This window comes from Strongylocentrotus purpuratus, unplaced genomic scaffold, assembly GCF_000002235.5.
Source record: "Strongylocentrotus purpuratus isolate Spur 01 unplaced genomic scaffold, Spur_5.0 spur5_scaffold_10, whole genome shotgun sequence".
NCBI classification, from domain to species: domain Eukaryota; kingdom Metazoa; phylum Echinodermata; class Echinoidea; order Camarodonta; family Strongylocentrotidae; genus Strongylocentrotus; species Strongylocentrotus purpuratus.
Window position 1 is genome coordinate 29487941 of NW_022145595.1, and position 26552 is coordinate 29514492.

Consider the following 26552-nt stretch of genomic DNA (forward strand, 5'->3'; position numbering starts at 1 on the left):
GCGAAAAGCAGTCTGAAAAAATGACGTCATGGCCGATAAGTGTTATAACCGGGCGGAAACTCGGCGGAATTTGTATAGTGACCCTTGTTGAAATGCGATTTACACACAATTTTCTGTGTGAACATATACCATACTTGGTATCATTCGAAAGGGCACTTCATTGCGGTCAGGTTGACACCATTGTCATTGGCGCGCAATGTATTGAACGCATTAAACACGCTATTACGTGATGCATAGTAAATTCATCATTTTTAGCGATAACTTTGCGCTGAAGTCATTAAAGTTTACCAAACTTAGTGGACAGTTGTCACGTATACATGTGTCTGCTAAGTTTCATTATTGTAGGTATAAAGATCGCCATTTTAGAGCAAGTTGAAGTTATTTTGGAATTTTCTCGAAAATGGCGATTTTGGAGGGCATTTTTCTCAAATTTGGTCAGTGTTAGGGTAAATAATTTTGTATATGGCTGGAAAGGTCATATCTTCAAGTATCTAAATCCAAAAAAGGGTACGGGTTTGCCAAGCCATTATGGAGATACTGCCACAGAAAGAAAGCCAATTCCCAGAACTTTAGAGGGCGCTATTTATGTTTTGCATAGTCATTGGAGCATGAAATTTGGCATGGCAATGAGCAATTATGAGATAAGGATAATGTGAGATTTAAACACAAAATGGAATTTATATTAGAAAGTTATGGCAGTTTTAGATTTTTAGGGGTCCATTTTTCAAGAATTTGAGAGATTTTTGACGGAGTCAGTTTCAGATTTGAATTTTGAGTACGAAGATGGCATTTTGAAGGTCAAGTTATTTGTCGCAGATGAAAGAACACCTCTCAGACTATCTAGAGGAATTTGTTAGAACTTTGTAGGATCTAGGATAGTGGAGATGGGAAGGAAGAAAGAAAGGCCTTAAAATGGACCAGAAACGCACAAAATGGCGCCTGGACGGTTATGCATGAATATTTTCGAAAATCGAAGAATGTAGTGACCTTGATGAGATGTTAGAGACTATGCCTATGAAATTTGAAAGGAAAAGGACATGAGGAAAGCACCTAACTAGGAATAACAAACACTACGTGCAAAACGAATGGGATTTCTGGACGATAAGGAGAATATTAATGGGGCAGAATGTGAACGAAAACAAGGCAATGACGAAGGTCGTCATTGCAACAAGAATCAATCAGTATTTTTATGATAATTCAATAAAATATTTTAAATATAAAACTCAATAGCGATACCCCCGTTTGTGGAGGGGAAAGGGATACTTTTGTTCATAAGAATAAAATAGTCTCGTTACTGGAGATCCCGGGTTCAAAACCAAGTCGATGCGCTCTTCGCTATGGTAAGGCATTAACCCTTATTAGCAAATTCCTCAGGGAGGCCTTACAGCCGTAAGTCCCCTAGTAGCTTACTTTAAGCATACAGTTTTCTTTTTCTTAGCATTCAGGGAAAAACAAACAAACCTGCTAGAGGCTGGTCCTTAGCGAGACTCCGGAGGATGATACTCGGATCCCTGTAGACATCTGTACTGTCTTCCTTAAGGGGTGACTCGGGGGGTACACCACTGTCTACAGACATACCGCTCGGTGATTCCGGCGGGCTACCGAAGTCCACCTTCAGATAGAAAAAAAAAATTAATTCTTAAGTTAAGTAATGGTAATAATACCTTCTTGCAATGCGCATATCGAATTATGATCTAACCTCTCTATGCGCTTCCAAATGACTTTGGATATTATTACCCTGGCTTTAGCTCCAGTAAAGGTAGTGCTTAGAGCATTTAAGGAATAAATTCTTCAGGCACCCAGAGTCGAGTGTGGCATATGCTGATAGACGTCAGTGATTCGAAGCCCGTACCTTGTGGTTCACAGTCCTGAAACTTATCCACAACATATTTTTGGTGCTTTTTTTCTTCAGACGTGGCGTATGATGTCACATTAGGATCATGGGTGTCGATCCGTAACTGATACCTATTCATCAGGGGGGATGATCTATTCATTCATCCCCCCCCCCCCTGATGAATAGGTATTACGTAAGGATCGACACCCATGATTAGGATGATACTAATATCTAATTTAATATAAGGGTATCTGGTCCCCCCCCCCCCAAAAAAAAAAAATAAATAAAAAAAAAAAAATAAATAAATAAATAAATAAATAAAAATAGATAAATAAATAAATAAATAAATAAAAAAAAATAAAAAAATAAATAAATAAATAAAAACAAATAAAAAAAAAACTTTTCTTTCTTTCTTCGAAGTCGGGGAGGGGGAAATGTGCATCGTGCATAGCAAACACTACTGTTCACATTGCAAGTGGTGACTACTATAAAACAAATCCCTTACTTCCCACAAGCTTGGGACAGGATCCTCCCCGCTCCCGTAGGTAATGGATTAAAATGCAATTGGGAAAACCCCAACATAACCAAAAGGAAAGATATATTTTCGACCTGAACACACCTTTGTATTTTCATCTGGCATGGCAAATGTGATGGTAAGTTCCCGTCCAGAAGGCTTGGATTGCATGATGCTGACCGGTTCATAGGCTGATTGCTTCTTACTCTTCTGCACTGGCGCTGGTTGCCGGAACTGGAGGGCGAAACCGGTTTTCGGACCCGGAGGCGCATAGCGCGGGTTGTCGCTCGGTTTGGGCATCTCGAATTTGGGCTTTGGTTTCTGTTGTTGATGCTGCGGTTGCTGACGTTGAGGTTGTTGCATTTGTTGATAGACGGGTTGTTGTTTGGCCGGTGATGGTTGGCGTTGTGTCGCCTGCCATGTCCCTTGCTTGTGTTGATTGTCTATGGTGATAGTGGATGGCTGCCCTACACTCACTGCAAAAATAAAAAAGAATAAACGGTTGATAAATTAATGTACATGTCTACTTTTACTGAGCTTCATGCAAGAATGATTGACCTCATTCTCTTTGATAAGGCAGTAATCTACATTTGCCACTCTCCACCCAGGTGCCGTCCATGGTTACTTTGAAGGAACGTATTTCTTGAAAAATTTCAGCGACCTAGTGTCTTTCTTTCTTTTTCAATCGGACTTTCCTTAAACTTCAATGTTCTACTTGTATTCAGACCAACTTGATATTTTAATGGTAGGGTGGACTTCCTCTGCAAGCTTTTCATCAATCAAATGCATAATCATTTCAATTGCCTCCCTGCACACGGTGGTGTCTAAAATAGTTAATGTGGAAACTTGAAAAAGTTCGAAACAATTTCATAAAGATGCAGGTCACAACGTATTTCCATTTTCCCGCTAAAGTGCTGGGTACTTTGAAGGTGGAACCCTCTACGTTTAAAGGTAAAGACCAGTTATGGTCATGCGATTGCATTGTGAAAGAAACGTTGTGGAATCGATCAGAAAAGGTTGATCATCTAGCATCTAGCATCTGCAAGGTTCTGGAATCATCAAAATGATAAGAAATTTGGCCCATTCTTCGTAAAGTTACAAGCACTATACACAGAAAGATGTATATGGGACTACCCTATATCTCTCACAGACCATGAGAGAAACAAATTTACCAAATATATGAATTAGTAGGCGGTTTCCCGACAAATTTTTTATCATCATGTATTAGTCAAAACATATTCTTTCACATGATTGGTAATGAGAGCTTCCATTTCATTTTTTGAAATTGGGGCGTTTCTAATACTGGTCTTTACCTTTAACGCATTATATTGTTTTTATAATAGGATCACAGTACATTTTTAAGCAAGTCGCACATTTGACGTCGAGGAATTTATTATCTTTGACGCGTAATATGAAAGTAGCATCGCACACAAGATTAACCCTTTCCTGACAATTAGTAATGAGATGGAAATTTCGCCTTGTTTGCAAAGGGTATATAGTTAAGCATTAAAATTCCCAAAAATAAACAATGTTTTCAGTGTGTTTAGAACTTGTAATGCTGTAAATATTGAAAGTTAGCTATTAATGTTTATACAAAAGAACAAGTTTAAGATTAAAACCGAAGATCATGAAAATATCAAGGTTGAATAAAATCTGAAACTCGTTATATTTAGATTACGAAACGGAGGAAAAACAATGAACACAAAACCTCAAAATATTTAAGAAGGAAGAATATAGAGGGGTCAAAACACTCTAAAAGAGAGAAAAGGGGAGAGAGGGGATCTTTAATCAAAGCATGGAACAAAATAAATTATAATGAGAGGATGAGAAGAGTTATAATGGAAGATTCGAGTGAAGTAGCTAGATTGGATCCCAACACCCCTCCCCTTCCCCAAGCTGTATGTAACGGAAAGTTTCAATTGTCATATAAATTGCTAAGAAAAAGAGCTCCGAAAGAAAATATTGTGAGTTTGAATTTTCTTGAATTTGCTTTGTGGCATGAGCAAGACATAACTTTCAATTCTGATTTTAATATAAACAAGGGCCATCCCTCTCCCCTCTCCCTTTCTTTGTGATGTCGTTTGGTGATGCCTCGATCTCACCATTGCCTGATACTCGTGGTCGATCGGTCGTTGGTTTCTGTGGATGAGTGATGATGACGTCACTGGTTCGTCTCCCACGATCCATCTTGATGGGAGCTGTATGCTCTGTCACTCCGATCTGTTTTCGCACGGGTCCCGCCATGTCATTGCGCTCCGATGTCGTCTGCGCCACGGTTTTCGGTGTCTCGCCGTCCAGTGATTCCATCACCGTCTTCGTCACCGTCTCCTGAAGTCGTTCGCCATCCTTCGTCGTCTTGATCCGAGTCGTTGTCGTCGTCACTTTACGGACTGCGTTGCTGCCGTTTGACATCCGCCGGTCCGCTGGTAGGCAAGATGTGGGTAAATTTGGTTTACCCCAGGATTACTTTTGGCGGGAAACTTTTCCAAAATATACCCTCCTTATCCGCATAAAAAACGGGTCCATCTTTTGTTTTCTTTCATTGTAAATACTTCCCGGGCTTTAAACATAGTAATGAAATCCCCATTTTTGGTCAATATATGTTAGCACCATTTAGTAGCTCCGTTTTAATGACTTATTGAAGGTGATGGCAAGAAAGTAGAGATTAAATAATAAGGTTTCAACAAAACAAATCGGAGCAAAATAATAATATTGATCTTAAAATAGAAAATAACTGTGATAAAGCAATGAAATAAATAAACACATGCAACTGAGGTAAATCAAATGAAGTAAATTCAAGGATTAATTAACTAAAAAAGTATACATATTGATGAAAACTAAGCTCGCATGCTAACAATTATTAATTATATAGCTATATTAATTGACATAAGATTATATTAAGTAGTTGAATGTAGTTGTATTGTTTGGGAGAGTTATAGGATAGAAATAGGGATATTTATCGTGTTCCACTCGAAAATCCACAATAAAGAAAGGCAACAAAAACAGAAGAACGTGTAATAAATTGTAAAGTGTAAAAAACATAATACGATTTTCGATGAGGATATAATAAAGGGAAAAATGTATACAAAAGAGGGAGAATAAGAAAGAAGAGGACAAAATAGAAGAAGGAACGAGGAAGAAGGAGAGAGAGAACATTATGGTGACTTAAACACACACTCGGTACCTGAACTTTGTTTATCTTGATTCTTCTGCATGTTCATCTGTCTGTCTTGCATTCTTGGGTTGGCACTTCTTGTTCTGCAAGTAAAATAGGGGGGGGGGGGGGGGAGTAAATAGTTAAATTAAAATTTCATCTGCAGTTGTATAACCTATAACAGTAACGATTTCATAGTGGTGCATGTACAGTGTACAAAAATAACTGCTACTTTGATTCTGACTTTTAATATCCAATCCCTTTTCCAAAACAAAATATATTTTATAACTATGCTTGATGTTATCGGTGAAACGAGACCATCGGCATGGTCGGAGAGATCGTGAGAGGGAAAATTGGGGAAAAGTATCACTGATTTATTAAAGCTTGGCCAAACGGTTCGAGTTCTCTCTCGCTTTTCACAAGCTTTTAAAAGGTTTAAAATGTATATGTTAAAACTCGGAGACAATGGTAAACGTACGAGCTCTCAGAGCGATTGTTGTGTCATCTGCCTAATACTAATAAATTGTTACCCGACAATCGAGATATCTAATTAGGAAACTCTTGTGTGAGGCTCTACAGGTGAACGCTAGAGGGGGGTATTGAAGGAAAGCTATCACAGCCATCTAACAGCGGATTTCGGCCACTCGGTTTCACTGATATTTGGGTGCTTGCCCAGCATAGCACAGTATTCGCCATTATTGTGCCCAACTCGAACCGGGCTGGCCAAACTCTCCAAATCAATGGCTCTATAAGCATGTTAAAATATAAGTTTACATTATTCCTTACTCGAGGGATAGATATCATAAATCACAGTCACTCTGAAATTGTTTTAAAAAGCGTCGTTTTCAATGTCTTCATGTCTGCTCAATAATTAATGCGCATACAAGTAAAAAAAAAATACAAGGGACAACACAAATAAACATAAAAGTGAGTAGGAATGCGGTACAAGACATGGGGAGGGGCACTGGTGCCGGGGAGTGTTCTCTAGATTTTCGAAGGGAATGATATGCGAATAAACTATTCTACAAGATTGTGGGAGGGTGGTTTCAGAATGTCGTCTCTTTTCCTACCCCCCCCCCCCGTCTACCTTTTCTTTTTCTTTTTTCTTTAATTTGAGAGGGACGTGCTCCATTAAGCCACGCCCCTGTAAATGATACTATAATGACTTGATCCTTTATCAACCTAGAGATCGTTGACTTCTTTCTTTGACCTGCAATGACTTCGTGATCAAGCTAGATTGAATGTGGTCGTACTTCATGGTTTGTGCTGTCGAGTTCCTCAACAGCCAATAGGGATTTATTGTAGATGTCGGAGGAGACGTCAGCTAAGAGTTTAGGGTAACACTTAAAGGGATCCGGTAACTTGGTCTCAGATTCTGAAACAATATCCTTGATTTAGCTCATGCTGCAATGATAATTATAAACCTTTAGGTCCGTCAGGAGCCCCATGACTTTTACAAGCCGTTCGCCTGTCTGATTATCAAGATATTTATGATTGGAAATCGAAACCAAATTTTGCGTTTGTCTTACGGTTTTCAGAACACTACAGTCTATTGGGGAAAACGAGTATGGTAAAACCGGACACTCAAAGATTTTTTACTTTTTTGAGGCACTTCTTGATCATTTTGAATAATAATAATAATAAATTACATTTATATAGCGCTTAATACAAAGTTTCTAAGCGCTTAACAAAAAATTAAATTAAAGTAATGTTAACCTACAAATTACAAGAATATAATACATGATACATAATTATAATAACAAATTCCTAATAACAATCATACAATAATAATAGTTAATATTTACATAACGCTTTATAGTTAAACAAACAAAATACGATTACATTACATTACATATTAAACAGATAAGTCTTAAGTTTACTTTTGAATGTCTCAAGGTTGGGGACTCGCGTATTTCATGGGGAAGATTGTTCCAAAGTTGGGGGGCACAGACAGAAAAGGCACGATTTCCATAGCGGGTGTGGGTGCGAGGGCCTGGGGCAAGATGAAGATGTGCTGTGGATGATGATCTGAGACGCATAGATGAAGTACGAGTTTTAGGAGTGATGAGTGCCGAGAGATTTTTTTGAAGCGCGATTTTTTTTTTTTTAAAAGGCGTCAATATTACACCATATCACAGACACTGATAACACATATGGCCGTGCATCTCAGATTTAACATTGTTAAACGGTGCCTTTAAATCTATCCAAGGAGTTGCCACAAATTTCTTCTTTGTCTTTCCAGGGAAGATTTACAGGTTCCTGCTCTATCTACTCCCTTTGGATTTTATTTTCCCTCATTGATGATGGATGATCACAATTGTGCATAATTTAAAGATAGGTAAAGACTGATTATCTATCGAGATGAATCGTTTAGCTTCCCAATACTATCAGGGAGACCGAACAACTCAGTTACAATTACCCCTATGGCCAAACCGACTCCAAACCAATACACCGACTAGATTAATGACCATTCATTGTTAGGAATCCTTGTTTGTTGATTGTCTAATATTCTGGTGTTATTATAATAAGAAGTGCTCAATAAATGACAAATTTGCGAGTTACATGTTGCTCTAATTAAAGAAAATTGAATTGGACTCCGCTCGTTACTGATGCTGCATATATCATTCACATCTGATATTTTGTTCAAAGTCTCCCATCTAATTCTGTAACTAATTGAAACACGTATAGGTTTGTACAATTTTTTCATTTCGCAATTCTGCGAAATGGATATGGCGCTTTACAAATAGTTATTATTATTATTATTATTATTAGGGAGAAACCACGTAGTGGTCTACCTGCACATCCCTAGTCAATTATACCAGCAGGTGAGACCCGAGGGTCACAGTGATTAAGTTCGCTTTTCCCCTCCCAGTCACAGGTGACGCCAATACTTAATAATAATAAACGAAAATCATATCATACCTGACGATCTCGAGATCGAGCGAGTCGTTGGCCTCGTCGATGTAAGCCATGGCGACATCACGGGCTGCGTTCCGTACCGACTTACTGTTGATCGACAAAACACGATCACCTTCCTGCAAATCAGCGTAGTCCGCTTTGCTCTTCTTGCGGATCTAGATCCAAACAAAAATTGAAATGATGGTTTAGTTTTTTCATCTCATGAACATTGTAAAATGCTACTTAAAAATTAATGACTTTAATCGTTGACTGGGCGCCAAAATATCCCGCAGAGCATCTGTATTGAGTAGGAATTAGTCATGATCATTCTTTGAAATCATGCATTGACCACTGACCATTGATATGATAATAGGTTAGAAGTTGCATTTGTGTGTGTAAGTTAATATTCTTTAACCAAAGCAAGAAATAAAAACTGAGTACAATGTTATAAAGATATTAATATCAAGTTTCGAATCAGAATTGAATATAATACTTGTGATTACTCGTTGAATAATGCACGGGCCATCGGCATGTATACCGTCATCAGTCATGCTTACAATACCAGTTCTTTAATAATGTGATATAATCATTAATGTAACAAAAATTGATAAAGACATCTATAGCAAGGACGTGTGTTAACGTCAGTGACGTAGCCGTCAGGGGGCTGCACGGGAGGCGCGCACGGGAGCATGCTCCCCTAACAAAATGAAAATGAGAAGACACCGGGAATAAAGAAAGAAAGATGAAGAAGGGAAAAGGAGGGGGCAACGTGAAATGACCTACTCCAAAACCCTCACTTTATTCTCTCGCATTTTCATTCACGGGGTAAGACCGGTCTGGATCCACGACTACGTCACTATTTCACTTGTTTTCTTCATTAAAACTCCAAACGTAAAAATTCACCCTTCAGAATATCGTGTTTTACTGAAGGAAGATTGAACTACAGGAGTAAGGCCAGACCTGATATTGTTACTGAAATTGTCATTTTTGTTTAATTCTACAAAAGCAGCTGTACTTGCTTTAAAAAAAACATGTTTCTCTTTTCAAATCAGCAATATTAGCACTGTAAGTATTCGTGACTTTACATTGAGCACTGCAAATTGTGGGCATTACTGTGCAAAAGTGTAACCTTTAGGTGACGCTCCCTGCGGTAACATTATTATAAAGCTTTGAGTTGCAGCAGTATGAAATGGGAAGTTTCGGTGCGATCTAGGAAGGAAACGGAGTGGGAGGGGGTTAGGGAAAGAGAGAGAGAGAGAGAGAGAGAGAGAGAGAGGGGGGAAGAGAGAGGTGTGCGCGAGGGAGGAAAAGATATGTATGTAGAGAGAGAGAAAGAGAGATAGAGAGAGACAGAGAGAGACAGAGAGAGACAGAGAGACAGAGAGACAGAGAGAGAACGAGAAAAGACACAGAGAAGTATACACTGGTCCTCATTGGACGGCACTAGCCTTAACCCGATGACTACAGAATAATTATTAAATTCCCGTTGGCCTAATACAGGTACCACCAGATTCCAAAATGGGTTAATACAATGGAATGTAAGGGAGTGAAGCGATAGAGGGCCGAGTGAGGGATGGGAGCTGATCGCATCACCCTGCTTACGTTCTTCCCTCTCTCTCCCCTTTCAATTTTTTTCATGTTTTGCCCATTCCTATGGGGCACGTGACCCCAGTGCCCCACGATATTGGATGTAAAATAAAATGGGGGGGGGAGGAAGCAAAGGCTTAGAAAATAATAAGTCAAAAGAAAAGAGGAGCATGTCAATGAGGAAAAGGAGTTTAGATTTCCACTCTTTTCACACAAAACTGAGGCGGGGGAGATGAAGAAAGAATATACAGGAGAAAGTGACCAATGAAGAGAAAATATCGTACAAAATAACATTAGTTGCAAGTAAAAACTGAGCGTTAAAACACGTTCTTGTGCTCACAAAAGTCCGTTATTCATTCGAGAAGATTAAACAGGCTAAAACTGGAAGGTAATGATTGAAATACAAATCAACGGGGCACTCGAACAAGACAGACTCTGAGTATCAGGACAAGAAAAAAAGGGTCGATCTTACAAATAAAATAAAAACATCGTTTAAAAAGTAGGAAGGAATAGACTCTAGTCCGCGACAACTTTTCATATCTGAGTCGCCTCGGGAATTACTAGCCCAGACTGGTCGGGTTGTAATCAAACTAAAGGGAATAGTGAAGAAAATTGAACCTTCGAGCTAACTTGATAACAGAGTACCTCCCCTACGGGAGGACTGGCTTTACTCGTGACGTCACGTCGCGGTATTAGTAATAACTACCAACTAGTGCAATTACCCTGGTATATTGAATGCCCCTTTTATTACCCCCCTTGTACAGGGCGAGGTGAAGGTAATATATTGTACTTTAGTCGCCACCAAGCGAAATATGGATACGAAACAAAATGACAGAGGCTCCGATATTAAAACAATTTATACCGAGGTCTCTGCACTTTAACTAATGTGTCAGATACGTCATATTTATGTCGCCTGTCATAAATGTGAAAAAATTAAAGAATAATAAGTAGAAATTCATGTCCCTCTCTGTTACTGCCAGAAATAACTATTGCAGACAATAAGTATCAAAGAGGAACACACAAATGGCTGCTAAATGGCTGTTAATCTATCGAGGTGCAACTCAGTTACCGATACCCTTGCCAAGTTTTTAAGACAAGGGTGTTCTCTGCTAACATTCGGTTACACAACAACATCCTGTTTCGGTTGTAAGACACAGGCTCCTGCGGCAACTGCTCTCCTGTCAGTTTTCTATCTGCATTTCTAAGTTACATTTTGGACTCAACACTAACCCTAACCCTTAACCTAACGTAAAACCTGATTGCGTCATTCATCCTAACCCTGTTCATTTGAAGCGTTTAATCTGGCATACCATATAAATATTAATTTGTTTGTTTGTTTGTTTTTTTTTTTTTTTTTTTTTTTTTAGGAAGTTAGCCCCCCCCCCCCCTTCAGAATGCTGGTTACGCCCCTGTATATAGAAACGGGAACACAATTCGAAAAGGTGAACATGAAAGAAAATGAATGTCAGTGTTATAATTATGTGGACTATGTCTGCATAATAAGTTGACCAAGACAAGTGAGTTGACCGACAAGGTCTGGCAAGATTTCAAGATTTTGTCTGAGGGCTCAAGATATAGACGGCCCCCGAGACCGAGAAAGTCAGTCTCGCGGGCCTTCTGACAACATAATGTGTGGATTTCCGAGACTCGCGGTCTCGCGGGCCGGGCGATGGTCAATTGGAATGTCCCAAATCTGCGTTACCCCCCCCCCCCCCCCCCCCCCCCCAGCAACAAAAAACAAAAACAGAAAACAAAACAAAAACAATCAAACAAATCTATATCTATATCAGTATCCCCGTCATTTTGTGAGGGATGTCCCGCTGTTTTGAGTCACAGTTTTGAGAGGAAAAAATGAAATATCTCTGCGGAAACGTTCATCTGTTGCACTTGACTAATGTTACTAGGACGACTGTCGACTGGAATGACAGACCTTGTTGTGTCCGTCTCATAATATGATATCACATTGATAGATGGATCAAAACACAATACTTTGACTACTGGAACCGGGTGGTCCGTGTATTAGGCCTATGGGAATGTCATTTTGTCTTCGAAGTACCTGGTACATGTACATCATATTCATAATTATATAAGCAGACAATGTCGCTGAACGAAAATAAAGTTAAGGTTGCCCAACAGTAAACTGATTTAAGGGGGGTGCCTAGTTCGTCTAAGGGCCAGACAGAAATATTTTGTTAAATGATCAGAGTCAATGAGATAGCAGATCTTGAAAACAAATAGTCCACATAACATATGAATTTGAGATACATGTGTTCAAAGGCGTGCACGCGATGTACGTGTTGAAACGTATCGTGACAAGAAATGGACAAATGTTTCCCGATTCATGAGTCAAGTGGCATTCGCGATGTGAACGACTCCCAAAATACAATTCATGGTCACGCAATGTTGTTTAGAGGGGTAAATCATCCTCTTTAATGCCTTCCCTCTTATGAAGATACACTGATAATAATAGATACATTAATATTGCTTGCCAACATATTCGCCCATGAGACGCTCAAGGCGCCTATAAAGTACTACAATTCCCCTGGTTGAGGCAATATGCAAGGTATTACTTCGTACCAGGCATCCATTAACTTCAACTGATTTGAAAATGGCAATAGTAAATTTTAAAAAGTGCGGCGACAGGAACTCGAACCACGAACCATTCGATCTGCTTGTATAATAGTCAGGCATCGTAATGAAAACTCAGGTTCACGATATCAAGTTACAACTGGTTAAAAGAGTTTAATACAGATTAACAAGGAGAAGCGTATAACTATAGGAGCGGGGGCACCCCTCCCCCACGAATGCTGACCCCCCCCCCCCCCCCCCGTCCACAAAATAGAAAAGGAAACAAGACTTGCTAGACATGAGGAGAGAGGAAGAAAGAGAAGTGGAAAGGGGACGTGAAAAAAGATGATGCTATAAGGTACCCTCCCACATCAAACCCCCTCCTCTCCCCATAAAGGGCGGCCTGATAATTGCACTTTATCCACCCTAAGCCCAGCGTTCCCTCATGGATTCTCGCTACGCCACCAAGAAGCGAGAAAGTGCCCCTAAGTCTCTCTTCTCGGCAAATATTTCATTAGCCTGGAAATCAATAACCGCATCCGACATTTAAACCCCCCTGCTCAGGCAGCTGTGAGATTGTAGAGCGGTGAAAAACGTTCATGACGGAAAAAGGGGAAAATATAATTTTTCTTTGAGCATCACCTCTCAAACCTGTTGTCAGCTTATCAAAATGTAGGCCTATTTGTGCGAAATGAGGGTGATAACTTGTGTGTAGAGTTTATGTTGATCTATGATGTACTAACCGGAATTTTTCGGGGGGGGGGGGAGGGGCTACTCGCCCAAACTGTATCGAAACTAAATAATGTGCATGTAATGAAAACATTGACAAATTGTAGCATAAACCAAACGAAACACCAAATGGCTACGGTAATGCTCACATTGATCGTCTACATATCAAATGTATACATAGATGATAATTAGGACTAGGTTCGTCATACAGGAGAGATGAATTTTACTCAAATGATTTACTTAATGTGCTTCAAAACTGCATAGAAACTTCATAAAGAACAATTCATCTTCGTGGTTGCAGAGGGCAAATATATTTTGTATTTAACGTTAAGCACACGGGCAAAGTATGATTTCAAGGTATGATATCGAAGGAGCTGAATGTTATAATGCATGAGCGACTTTTATCACGTCTGTTACCTGTGCAAATTGAGTCGGTCTGAAATATACTTTGGTTTTGAAGACCCCCTCCTCGGTCTGAAATATACTTTGGTTTTGAAGACCCCCTCCTCTTCACCCCCCCCCCCCCCTCCTATAAGAAAAACATACTGCCCTTCATGGAGGTGTGATAAGCTGGTCACGGTCAAGGGAAGAAGGATTAATCACCATCAAAGCGGTGCTTACTGAAATGGATTAGAGGGGGAACGAACAGGTATTGGCCTGGTGCCATTGTCAAGTCTACCAGGATTCCTGTCAAGAACGTGATCAAATTAATCATTGTTTTTCTTACGAAATGATATACCTCTGTCATCTACAGACGGTACATATAGGAAGTAAACAATGAATGCATTATGACGGTGAGAAATATTATTAAAAGATGAAGGTAAAGAGAAAGAGAAAGAGAGAGAGAGAGAGAGAGAGAGAGAGAGGGGGGGAGAAAGAGATGTAGATTCAAAGAAATAAGCCTCACAGGAAACTTGTGAAGTATTTCATCGTTTTTCTTACGATTTGATATACCTCTCTCAACTGCAGACGTTGCCACATGTTTATGTAGTCCCATATACATATTTATGTGAACAGTGTATGTGACTTTAAGCAAGACTGGGCCAATTTCTTTTCATTTTAATGATGATTCCAAAACCTCACAGATTACATCAATACTAATGTGCCACATACGATCAACATTTTCCAATCGCCTCCAGTTAGTTTCATTCACAATGCAAACGCCATGACCAGAACTTAACTTTATCTAAAACTTTGTGTAGGCGCAAAGAAATGTTTTGGCCTCTTCTCGCAGAAGAAAAAAATATCGAACAATGTGAGTGGTTGTAATGGTAAAAGAATGTGAAACTTGAATGGCTATTACTGTGGTTAACCTCTAAAGATGCAGGAAATTGCCGTCATGATTCGTTCTGCCTTGAATGATAAAAAGAAATGAGGGAAAGTCGAAATAAACCAGAATGAAGGAAATTTTTGTCTTGAGGTAAAAGACGAAACCAATTACTAGTCACTTTGGAATTTCATCCGTGATTTTATTGAAGTGTAGAAATTTATTATGGGTATGTGGGATGACATGGCATGAGTATAGTGAGGAGACAGAATGAGGTTGAAAAGAGAAAAAGGCTGTTTACCATTCTCTAAGCGTTGTCCTGTATGATATTTATAGGCGACGCTAAACTATGAAAGATGTGGGAGCCTCGTACCAAATTTTCTCACAATGTCCCAAAAGGTTATCCCTCATAATTGTCATTATTAGTTTTTATTACATTTACCAACAATGCGTGAAAAAAAAAAATTGCCAACAACTAGAGGTTTGCCAACAAAAGTCTGTAAGGGGGCGGGGGCGGTGAGGGTTCGCACTCTTCAACCAAAAACCCACTTACGACCCCCCCCCCCCCCCCCTGGTAAATTTCACACAAAAAACATAAACGTGATGACTCACAAAAAGTGTCATCCAATATCATTAGGTTTCAAATACCCTAGCTTTTATGTACTAATGTGGACAATGGCACTACGTCTGTTCTAATTTGTTTAGTTTCATAGCAGACAGTTTCATCTTCTATTCCAAAGGGAACCTTTCTTTTGTCACGAAGGCAGTGGACTTTAGTTACGTGTGTTTGTTTGATTTTATATTCTCTACAATTTTAACAATTTTTCCATTTACAACTAATCACAATTTTGATTCTATTGGCAAATGACAAGTACAAAGGCAAGATTTAGCCCCCCCCCCCCCCCACCTCTCCCTGATTGTCTTCGTGCCAAGTCTATCGGCGCGAGTACTAGCTTTCATTGTAGAATTGGTTTCCAATCCAGCAAATTATTCGTAAATCTAGGATTTGGAATCCTAGATCATTGTTTTAAATGATGAGGTGAATGTTGTGACAGGGTAAGTCAGGAGGTGTTAATGCATAGGCTTACCCAGTATGGCTAATGACTCATTATGACGCAGGGGGGGGGGGGGAACTGAGAACTGTCAGAATTTCGTTTGACACTGACACGTTTCTCACCTTTTATAACCCTCGGGCTAAAACCACCATCATTGCGATCATACAACCCTTGTTAGTACTTTCAAGAAATTTATAATTTGTTAACAAAGTGCAGAATGTGTCCCAGCTTCTTCTTTGTCATTTTTTATACAGGTTAATTCAACTTTAAAACGCATTTGAGTCTCGTTTGATAAAATAGCATTATCTGTATAGATTATGAACTATTAAGACTACGTAACGTAATGATAACATTCTACTGTACCACGAGTAAATTTATTTTCCTCTTGCCATTACTGCTGATCAGTTATGAAAAGTAATCTCCAAGTAGAATAAATTAATAAGTTCCTCGACCCCTTTTGAAACTCATAGCAGAGGCAAAGAATGCATCAATCACCTTACGAGTTTCGGTTGTCACTCTCTCAGGGATCAGATGCATGTACAAATGCCCAACATATGATGGTTGTCACATTCAAAGTTTTGTTTCATATTGTCCATTTAGAGAAGACGAGTTTCATCATTTTAAAATAAAAATCCCATGAAAATATCTGGTGGGTTAAAAGAAAAATTACCATATGATCTCACAAAAAGTCTCAGATCTGACGTTGAAATCTGACTAGTGTCAGAAGACTCTCGTCTTCGAAGAGGGCGCAATTCGTTGTGCATGCGTCTGTTGAGAGCCAGAAGGGCATTAACTCTGTGTTAAACAATATGGGCTAACGTCCCTCTAACACTCAGCAAACGATATGACGTCACCCTGTTTATAACAAGTGGTATGACCAATATGTCAATATGTCTAATTTGATTTTCATCATGATGTCAGTGTCATGGCTAGTCCGGGGCCCCTATTTTTCAGTAGAAAGGTTCAAAATGATTTGTTTTGACGAATGAGTTCAAAATGAGTTCCTTTGGCGAAGGAATATGTCACAACCCCTTCGATAACCCTACCACATGGTATTAACGAAAGCCTTCAAATTTTGTAAAGAGTTCAAAATCGTGTGGAAATTGATATACATTTCTAAGTCTTGCATTGTTTCCCAAGCATCAAAGAAGCTGCTTGCTACTTGAATGAATCGATGTTCCATGCAGGAAAATGCAGCGCAATGCCAAAATCAAATATCAAGGTTCCTTAATTATGTCTCATATAATTGATATTCTTCAATGTATTCATCAATATACAAAGCATGCCTATTTACACCCCCCCCCCCCCCTCTATAACAAAACAAAATCGGAAAGTTTGAAAGACTCATCCAACTCATCCGAAATAATCTGGGAGATTGAGGTGATAATTGGAGAAGATCGAAGTTGTCGTCAAGATACCGTTCGTTACCATGGTAACCAGAAAGTGGAGGCAAGAAGGAGGAAATGGCGGGAAAGCATTATTTCCGGCAATTGAAGCTTTTTCTTGACAGATTGATGGGTAATATGTCTAATCTATTGTTATACCGTCTTCATTATGGTTCCATTTCTCATCCTTCCTCTTCTTTGAGTATTTGACAGTGGGGCTTCAGCTTTTTTCTTCAAATCTTACTTCCAATTTCATGTGATTATTTTTTCAATCATTTTCATACAAATGCAAACAACGAAATGAAATAATCACAATATTAATAAGTTACAATATCAAATATTTCCTCTTCACGTGCCTTATATGGATGATTCGTGTGAGGCAATGCCCTATATATAATATGATAATAATGTATGGAAACATTAATTAATTGCCATTTTCTTCAATGGAATACACTAAAACATTAATATGACTAAAGAATAAACCATACATGTAGATGATTTTTTTTTTTTAAGAATTTGACAAAATTATGTACCGAATTAAAAATAAACCAAGACGTTTTTTTTAAACTTTAAACCAGTTTACTAAACATAGCATAATACACATCTATCATCACTCTCCCGGCCCACACACCTGTCTCTTTGTGATCAGTGTAATTCTAGCATCCTCTCATTCTCTATTAAAAATCTTGAAATAATCTACCCACCTGGGTGAAAAACACAAGGCCTCAGGATCACATTACAAGGAAATCTAGTCATTGGTGCGAAGAGACGCACCTCAATCATGTGACATTATACAAGACATTGTTCTTTTTAATATTCATAACATTATGAAAGATATATTTGGCATGTTTTATTACACCCCCCCCCCCCTTACTTCCAACCAAGCACCCCTTTGTGCTGATAAAAATAGCTACGTTATTAATGTTCCAGGGTATGTTGTCTTCTTGTTATTGTTGATGTACGGTAGCCAAATAGGCCACGCTTTTATTTCAAGAATTCGGTCATCAGCACAATAAGATGAATCCAAGACAGTTTTATATCATTTTATAAAGGCGCGATGGCTCAGTGGTTTCGTAACCAGGAGGTCGGGGTTCGAAACCAAGTCGATGCGCTAGTGCCCTTTGGTAAGGCATTAATCCTCATTGCCAAGTCCCTCGGAGAGGATTTAAAGCCGTCGGTCCTGTGGTTGCTTACTTACAAGCATATCCATGCTTTCTTAGCAGTCACATAAAACTAACCATCAAACCGTTATTTTGTTGTTCATTTGTTATATAATGATACCAGTGTTTTTTTTTTAGCAAGGCATTGAAATTGCCTTATTGCCTTAGGTTGATTTTTAGAAAGTAGTTGCTATCGTGTTTTTGGTTTGTTTCATTCGTAATAGTTTAACCCAATGTGCCCAAACATAATATCTTGATTCGTAATTCGGCTAAAAGAATCCGCGGACAAATCGCCAAAATGCTCCGTCATCGGTCGAGCGTAACTCTACACCACTTCGGCTATCCGGACACACGACCAATTTGGACTGGAAATGCGTTCTAGAACGCGGGATTTGTACATTAATCCCAATAAATCTCTCTATCATAAGAAATTTGTTAGAAACGAGACAGCTCCTGCGGACAAGTGGATTTGTAGGGAGTTACTACAGACATACTTCCATTGCCAATTTGATTTGGGGTAATCTTTGAAGATACATGACGAATCCTTTTTTTGTCCGTAAAAGATCATTCGTAATTGTTAACCGCGTCCTGGATATAACATAATTATTAAACCTAGAATTTGTGATATGCCTATTTTAGGATGGATATTTTGATTTAGATTGCACTGTTTTTATTCATATAAACATTGGTTAAATTGAATTTAGAAATACATTTTCATGAAATTCAAATCAATCAAAGCCTTAAAAGGATGCGCTGTTTTAACTGACTTGATTTATATTCATGAAAAGTTTTCTTTAACCATACTGTGCACAACATTCTTCAGCGCATAACATATTGATAATCGATTTCTACATTGAAATATCATTAATGTTATTAGGACTAATTATACTGTGTTACCGGCATACTATAATTAAATACCGAACTGAGTTATAATCATAAGTACTGAAGTACGATATTCATGTAGAAGTATATTTGTTATCATTGTGCATGATGAATATGTTTTCGAAATATAAAGGAGGTCATTTCAGGGTCAAGTTCAAACCACCGGTTGGGAAGTGTTAATTGTGATATAATCGTCATCCATACATACAACCAATTAGGTTTGTAAGTCAGCAAACCAACTTATGTTTCTAGTAATTGCCGCGTAATGATTGCTGTAGGCGAACCAAACCCTCTCTTACCGACCTTCCTATATCCGCCCAAGTGGGCGATAAACTCACACTATATTTTAACCTATGCTGCACCTTGTTTGTTTTCTTCCTCTTTCTCTCTTTCTCTCTCTCTCTCTCTTTCTCTCCCTATCTCTCACTCTGCCTCTGCGTACAATTAGAAAATGTATTAAACAGTGTGTTATAGGATATTAAATTTTCTTTAAAAGCACAACACGATACTATGCAGTCTCCAAACACCACATTCCGATTCACCAATGTAAGTTTACGGAAAATTTGTTCTCGAAATGTCCAACGTATAGAGGAAGGGTAAAGGAGCAAAATAAACTACTTTGATATTCTGTAAAGTCTGCAGAGAAAGATTTGTTTCTATGCAATTAAGCATAGATAGGGTCTTATTCACATAGTCCTGCAGGTACTGATGTGTCGAGCTTTACAAAAATAGAATGTTTTTATTTTCATACAGTGGTCATCCTCTCTGTACTACCTACCAAGCAGTTTTAAAGCCGAACCAAAACATTGCCAATTAAAAGATCATTGTTGGAATAATCATTATTTGAGAGCCAGAATAGGCACAAGTCATCTACAGAAGGTAACTGTTATTATCTTGTTACACAGAAAACGGAAGAATAACAGCTTACACATCCTTTTGAATGGCTTGTCTACCAGTGAGGCTATAAGGAGCTTAAAACCGCTAAAGAGTTTAAAATCCTTGAATTAAGAACAAAACTTATTCTCATGTCGATCTCCTTGTCGATGCCCCGAAGGACACAGAGAAGGCTCTTCCACAGCCAAACAAAGTTTTGTAGAAGAAAAAATAGCAACGAGCCAATTTCTTTGTCTATTTTGCAAAGTCACATTAATATTTTACATCATACATTATGTTATTTCCTTTACAAACAGTGTAAAAAGGGAAATACTCATTTTTTCAGCGATTTATAGAGGCCTTTGTCATTGAAGAATAGTTGTGTGAACATCTTTCTTTGTATGGATGCTGCAGAATCATTTGATTTCTTGAGCAGATGTTTTATTGTATTAAATTATTGAATATGATAAAGTCCATGACTTCACAACTTATTTCAAGGATTGTGCGAACAATGGGATATCCGAATGTCATTGATAACAAGAAATGAATGAACATCGTCTAGATTTAAAGGTTTGTATATAGGGATGATGATGACGACAAATATGTCGGTTAAGTTTAGGATGCAGGCCTCCTTTTAACATCGATCTCATTCCTTCTGACGCTATGCCCCTGCACCCCACCCCCCTCCATCCCCGTTGATAAACCTCTGCACAGCAAATGTAACGAAATCAAAATATTTGAGATAAAAGAATAAGGCAGATTATACGTGAACAGTATATATATATATACATTGAATAACATTTGAAAGGTGCCGTTTTCTTTAACAATATAGGTTTTGACAGGTATTAGCAGGGGCTCGGAAGATACACACATTAGTTGACACCTCCGTTAACTGTATTGTTGCTATAGTTACAAAGATATCTAGCTTTCGAGGTATAATGTCTTCCTGATTCTGTAAAAGTAAGCGTATACAAGGTGTCATTTTCTCAATGCAGGTGTATGAGTCTTACTGTAAAAGAAATGCTCAGCAAATTCGAACCTTTTTTTGTTTTCTTTCATATTTTTCATATTGCATTGTTCAGAAATCGTCAAACCTTATTTCATTTATTAGAAAACGAGAAATATAATTCGTAAACAACAAAGAGGTATGTATTTAAACTCTCTTTAAAAAAAAAAAACAGTTCTGTAATAGCACAAGTGATAGCCCATATATGAAATGGCCTACCGTTTACAGAGAAACTATAATCTAACTCTTTTATCCAAGGGTTTAAAGAGAATGATTCCAAAGATCTAGTGAAAAACCGTGACAAGCAAAGAATACGAAGGAATCCATCCATTCAAAAAGATGAAACACCTCACCCCCTCCCTCGGCTAACAGTGTGCTTACATGACGAAGGACTACCGAAAGACATCACCCCTCCCCTACTCCAGGTCAGGAGAGGTGAGCCCCCCCCCCCCCCACCCCTCGCACCTGCATGTTTATCCATTTCTGGATACATTGTGCATGCTTAAAATGCGAAATATTTTAAGCAGGATTTGCTCGACAATCGACATAACCAAAGAAATTGCATGAATGGCAGAAAAATTATGAATCATGAAAACACATTTCCTTTCTTTTTCCCCATTTCCCTCACAATTTAAGCTAAATCTCTACTCTTTGGTCACGTCTTGGGTTTTAATGGGTCGGCTAAGGTCGGACATGTTGCTTTATCGGCCCAGACAGGCAGTACTGACTTACCCCGTTTCAACACTTTCCGTTTCTGTACATAATGGATATGTGTGTGCCAAACCAAAATCATGTTCTTAATCTTAGGCCCACATACTTTGTTTAATAGAACTTTCTATATTGTGACATTCTATTCTTGTATTCCACTTTTATTTTCTCTTTTAATGCCGTGTTATTCCTTCTTGTTGTCTTTTTGTGCATTGTTACATTTGTTATCTGTTCAGTTTTCGTTCTTTTTCAATGATCTTTTATTAAAAGATTGCTAAATTTTATCATTCAATCACCCTCTTTGTTATGAATCCAATTCGGTTTATTATTCAATTAATTTTTCCTTATGGCCATATGAACCAGAATAGCTTATATTAATTACTCAAATTAAAAAAAAATTGGATAGTATTTTTGCTAGTTTCTTCCAACTGAGATTATTAAAGGACAATAAAAAAGAAGAAAAATTATCTATAAACTCGCACTAAATATTAATACTTTTGATAGTTTGATAGATACTCAAACACTTCCATGTTTACTTAAAAATATTTTCAAATTAAATAGTTTCTTTAATTTTTCCATTTACTATCTTCGTCCTGCCTTTCTTTAAGTTTCATTCTTTATTTTTCTCTCTCTGACTCTCTCATATTTTCTCCCTAATTCCCCTCCCTCTCTCTTCTCTTTTTCTCTTGTCATATCTCAATCTTTATGCCGTTTGCAGCAGTAAACATTAAATAGCGGAGAGACTTTAGTTATTCCCGTAGTAGTTTATAAGGCAAGACTCAGATATAAGGGGGAGTTCCCCGGCCATCGTTCATCCTCGGAGCAATCCCTCTGCTGAGCAAAACTTAATTTAACGGATATGAGTGTAACAATCCTAGTTATTACACATCCGTTCTTTCTCTCTCCTTCTGTTTTGTTTCGAATGTGACTAGTCTGTCTTCCAGTAGATCAGCCCATTTTATTGCTCTTTATAAATCTTTTAAAAATTTCCTCTTCTAATTCGGGCACGAATGTTCTCTGTGACAATTGTAGTACAGATTTACCAACATCGAAAGAATGCTATCATAAATAATTAGAAACACTCCGGATGATAAATAAAACAATCGATGTAAGGAAAAGCCTTGAAATGATATTATTGAGGCTTGAAATAATCTATTCTGTCATTTAGAGTAGACTACGCCAAATGTTGTCGTTTGTGAAATCGTGTAATGTTCAATTGTCTTCTTGTTTCATTATGGTTCCGAATGTTATGATCTGCATATCAAATAGTCTCTTCTCCCATCAATTCTCGAAATATGAATTACGTCAACTACAAAAAATCGAGATAGAAAAGAGTTAATGTTTCGATTATAAAAAGAACAGGCCTACAATAATACGATATCCCATTTCAATAAGTACGCAAGAAAGAAAATATCTGCACAGAATATAAGAACTTCAAATCTGGATATGGAAGTGATTCGAAAGAAATGCGGTGCAAAACTTCTGGACACCAGGGTAGAAGAGTGATACAATCTATGAAAGATGTAAATATAGAATTAGACAGGCGACCTGGTGCCGTACCTCAACATATAGGGGGTACATTGACAAGAGAAGAAATGGAACATACATGATGGTAGTAGACTGAGAGAGGGGGAGATATATATATATGTAAAGAGTGGAACGAGGGGGAAGGGATGAATGGGCGGGAGAGAGAGAGAGAGAGACAGGGAAGGAGAGAGAGAGAGAGACATACAGAGAGAGAGAGAGATAGAGAGAGAGAGACAGAACGAGAAGTGGAGGGGCAAGGGAATAGAAAGTGAGAGAGGAAGAGACATATCAAGAGTGGAAAATGGGAGAAAGAGAGATAGAGAGGAAAGAGAAAGGGAACGAGAGAGAGAGAGATAAATGAAGGAAGAGGACTGATATAGTGAATATTATCCAATGATCTTTTTTTTTTTTTTAAACGAACAATAAAATAGAGAGAACAGATACACATGATACAAGGAAGAGTAAAATAAATGGTAAGTAGTCACTGTGGACATAGTGGAAGGAAGGAAAAAATGTAATTGCGCTGTATTATGTTAAATGAGATAGAGATAGAGGTAAAATAAGATAAAGAGGGAAACATCTTCTTCATGTGCTAATACTGTCTAAAGACCAGAAGTCACAAGACAAATTAAAGGCACACTGTCCTACTTGTAGCTACTTGCTCCCTCTATATAGAAAACTTCCCCAATCGGTGCCTGTTGGTCCCCCATGGTCCTCTTTTTCTTATGTTAAATGAGAGCTGAGTTAATGAGATAGCCACCTGTCACAGTGACCTCGCTGGCTCGCTGGGTTTTCTAATCCTTCTAGCTGAAGTAGTAAAGCCTGCCTTTAAAGTTAACTCATATGATATCAACTAAAGCAACTCTCTTTCCTGCTATCAGACAGTCATTGTGAGAGCATTCATTTTGATATATCAATAAAAACATTAGAATCATTTTTAGCTAAGATAATAGGCTATTGTAAGATATGTGTGCTACAGGCGAGTGAAAGTAAGTGAAAGTGAAAGTGAGAGACAGGGCTGATCCATAACAAATCAGATACTTGAGATGCAGTCCAACTCTAATTGATATAAATATATTCAATCTCGTCTGTTAAGTATGACTTAAGTCATTTTCAGAGCCCTTCTTTTGACACCAAACGGTAGTTGTTTCGCTTTCTAAATAATTAATAAGTTATGAAAGTATTCAACTCTAACAAATTGCATTTGTAAGGGCTATGCTTTGTACAACCATTACATTAATGTATCATTATTTTATTGTTAACTTTACCAAATTGGCTTACTCCGTAATTATCCTGGTCTCTAAAATAAATTATCTAATTACACGAAATCTGATTTAACCAATATGCCTTTCACTTCTTTCTGTACCCCCTCTCTCTTTCCCCTTCCCCTCTCTCTTCCCCTCTTCCCCCCCCCCTCTCTCTCTCTCTCCATTCCCCTCTTTCTCTCTCTCTAACTCTCACTCTCTCTCTCTCTATTTATCTATCTATATATTTCCTTCTCTCTTCCTCTCTCGCTGGAAATGTTCGCAATTCCACTAACCACTAACAATTTTTTCAACTCTTTCTCGAAAGATTTCTCACTGATTACCCCATCCCAATCACACTCTCGATACTGCTCGAAACCGTTACCCCCTTTCCCTCGGTGAGGAGGAGGAAACATTACCCCCACCTCTCTCTTCCGAGCTACTTGCTAAGATCCCCCACCAAGGTCCATCGAAAAGGGGTTACAAATACCCTCATCGCATTAAAGTCATTAACTCTCAGGTAGTATTATATCTTATCCAGCACTGATATTTGAAGTTCAACAGTGTGGATTTTAAATTTATGATTATCTATTATTAAATATTACAGGCTAGTGGTTGCAAAGGACATTCCTGTGACAAACAGTATATCCATGATTTTGTTAGCTATTGGTACAATGCATTATTTATCAAACGATTAAACGGTATCGGATTCATCCTTTTCATCTTTATCATCATCATAAGAACCAAAATAAATCTGGATTAATATAGCGCTTAATACGGAATACCGTCTCAAATACGCTTACATCTAATTACCATCACCACCATCATCATTCTCGACATCATCATCATCATCGTCATCTCTATCTCCCTCTCTATCATTCCTTTAAAAAAAAAAAAATTTAATCCCCGATAACACCACTCCGACAGTAGCGGTTCAGAGATCTGGTTATAGGAGTTCAAGCACCCCCTCCAAAAAAGAAAGAGAGAAAAGGGTAAATAAATATTGCTCATTAATAAATTTAAAAGAGTAGCATGCTTTTTGGAAAATGAGTAGAAGAACCATGTGTTACCTTCCCCAAAGCAATTATTATTATTATTATTATTATTATTTATTATTATCATCATCATTGTTATATTATTAATGTTTTTATTATTATTGTTATCATTATTACAGTATTATCATCTTAATGATCACCATTACAATCATTATTACTACTACAGAACTGCTCCTGCATTCCTACTTTACCACTACCACAACTGCCGCGGTTGCCACCACCACCACCATCGCTACACCTGCCACACCCGCCACCCCACCTCTAGCCTTGATGAACTCACCGGTAAGGAATAGTATCCATTGTTCATTTTGTTCAACCCATTCTTGAAGCCATGGTAAGTGTTCCTATTCCGAGTGGGCGTGTAGCCTTGGTAACCACTGTCAAAGCTATCATTCGCATTCACATCCCCACATCCAAACCCTCCTCCTCCTCCAGTACCGCCACCACCAGCATCCACCGCAGTACTGTTGTCCGGCCCATCAGGGACCAGTCGAATCACCAGTGTGTTTGCACCATTGGAAGAGAGGGTCAGTGAGTACCCCCCTGACAGATTCGGCAGAGATATCACTCTTTCGTGACGGCTCATGTTTGGTTCCGATTTCAAATTGTATCCCGAAGAAAAATAGAGTTTTCTTCAAATATAGTTCTGATTGAAGCAATGCACGTTTCTCCTGTTATTTGGAAAAGTTGTCAGTTTGTGGAATCAAATTGCAACTTAAAGCACCACACAGGGGCTTTTCGAAGAAAGGTTCCGATGTACATGTAGATTGTTTTTCTTTAAAATCAATTATTTTTTCTTCAAAGTCAGGTACTAAATGCGGTTATGCTTCCAGTATCCAATGTCCATGCCTCATGTTGCAAATAACTAGACAACATCGCGAGTTGACGACGAGAACACGACAGAAAAACCGTGGCAACCTGAGTCATTCCTTCTTCAAGAACAAACGAGCTACTATTATCTACAAGCAACTGAAATACATTTCCTTCATATTTCCACGATAATGCTTTCCTTGCTCCCAGAAGTCTAGAGTTTAAAAACGGGAAAGTATAACAGAATAGATCAGAAATCTTATCCGAAGGACTTTCATATCGCTCTAAATCTGATA

General features: G+C 38.3%; 1 protein-coding gene across 2 annotated transcripts in view; it reads right to left on the minus strand.

Moving 5' to 3' along the window:
- The window catches only part of LOC752277 (synaptopodin 2-like protein), a 31449-nt gene extending 5269 nt beyond the window's left edge, over positions 1-26180 (minus strand). The window contains exons 1-6 of one of the 2 annotated variants that reach the window (XM_011682175.2): positions 25727-26179; positions 8425-8576; positions 5533-5606; positions 4451-4771; positions 2454-2824; positions 1462-1612 (exon numbers count right to left, since the gene is read on the minus strand). In XM_011682175.2, the coding sequence (XP_011680477.2) occupies positions 1462-1612; positions 2454-2824; positions 4451-4771; positions 5533-5606; positions 8425-8576; positions 25727-26032 (1375 nt within the window). In that variant the 5' untranslated portion in view covers positions 26033-26179. Of the gene's footprint in view, positions 1-1461; positions 1613-2453; positions 2825-4450; positions 4772-5532; positions 5607-8424; positions 8577-25726 lie in introns of both variants that reach the window. The other variant, XM_011682184.2, reaches the window with a different exon arrangement.
- Positions 26181-26552: the final 372 nt, after the last annotated feature.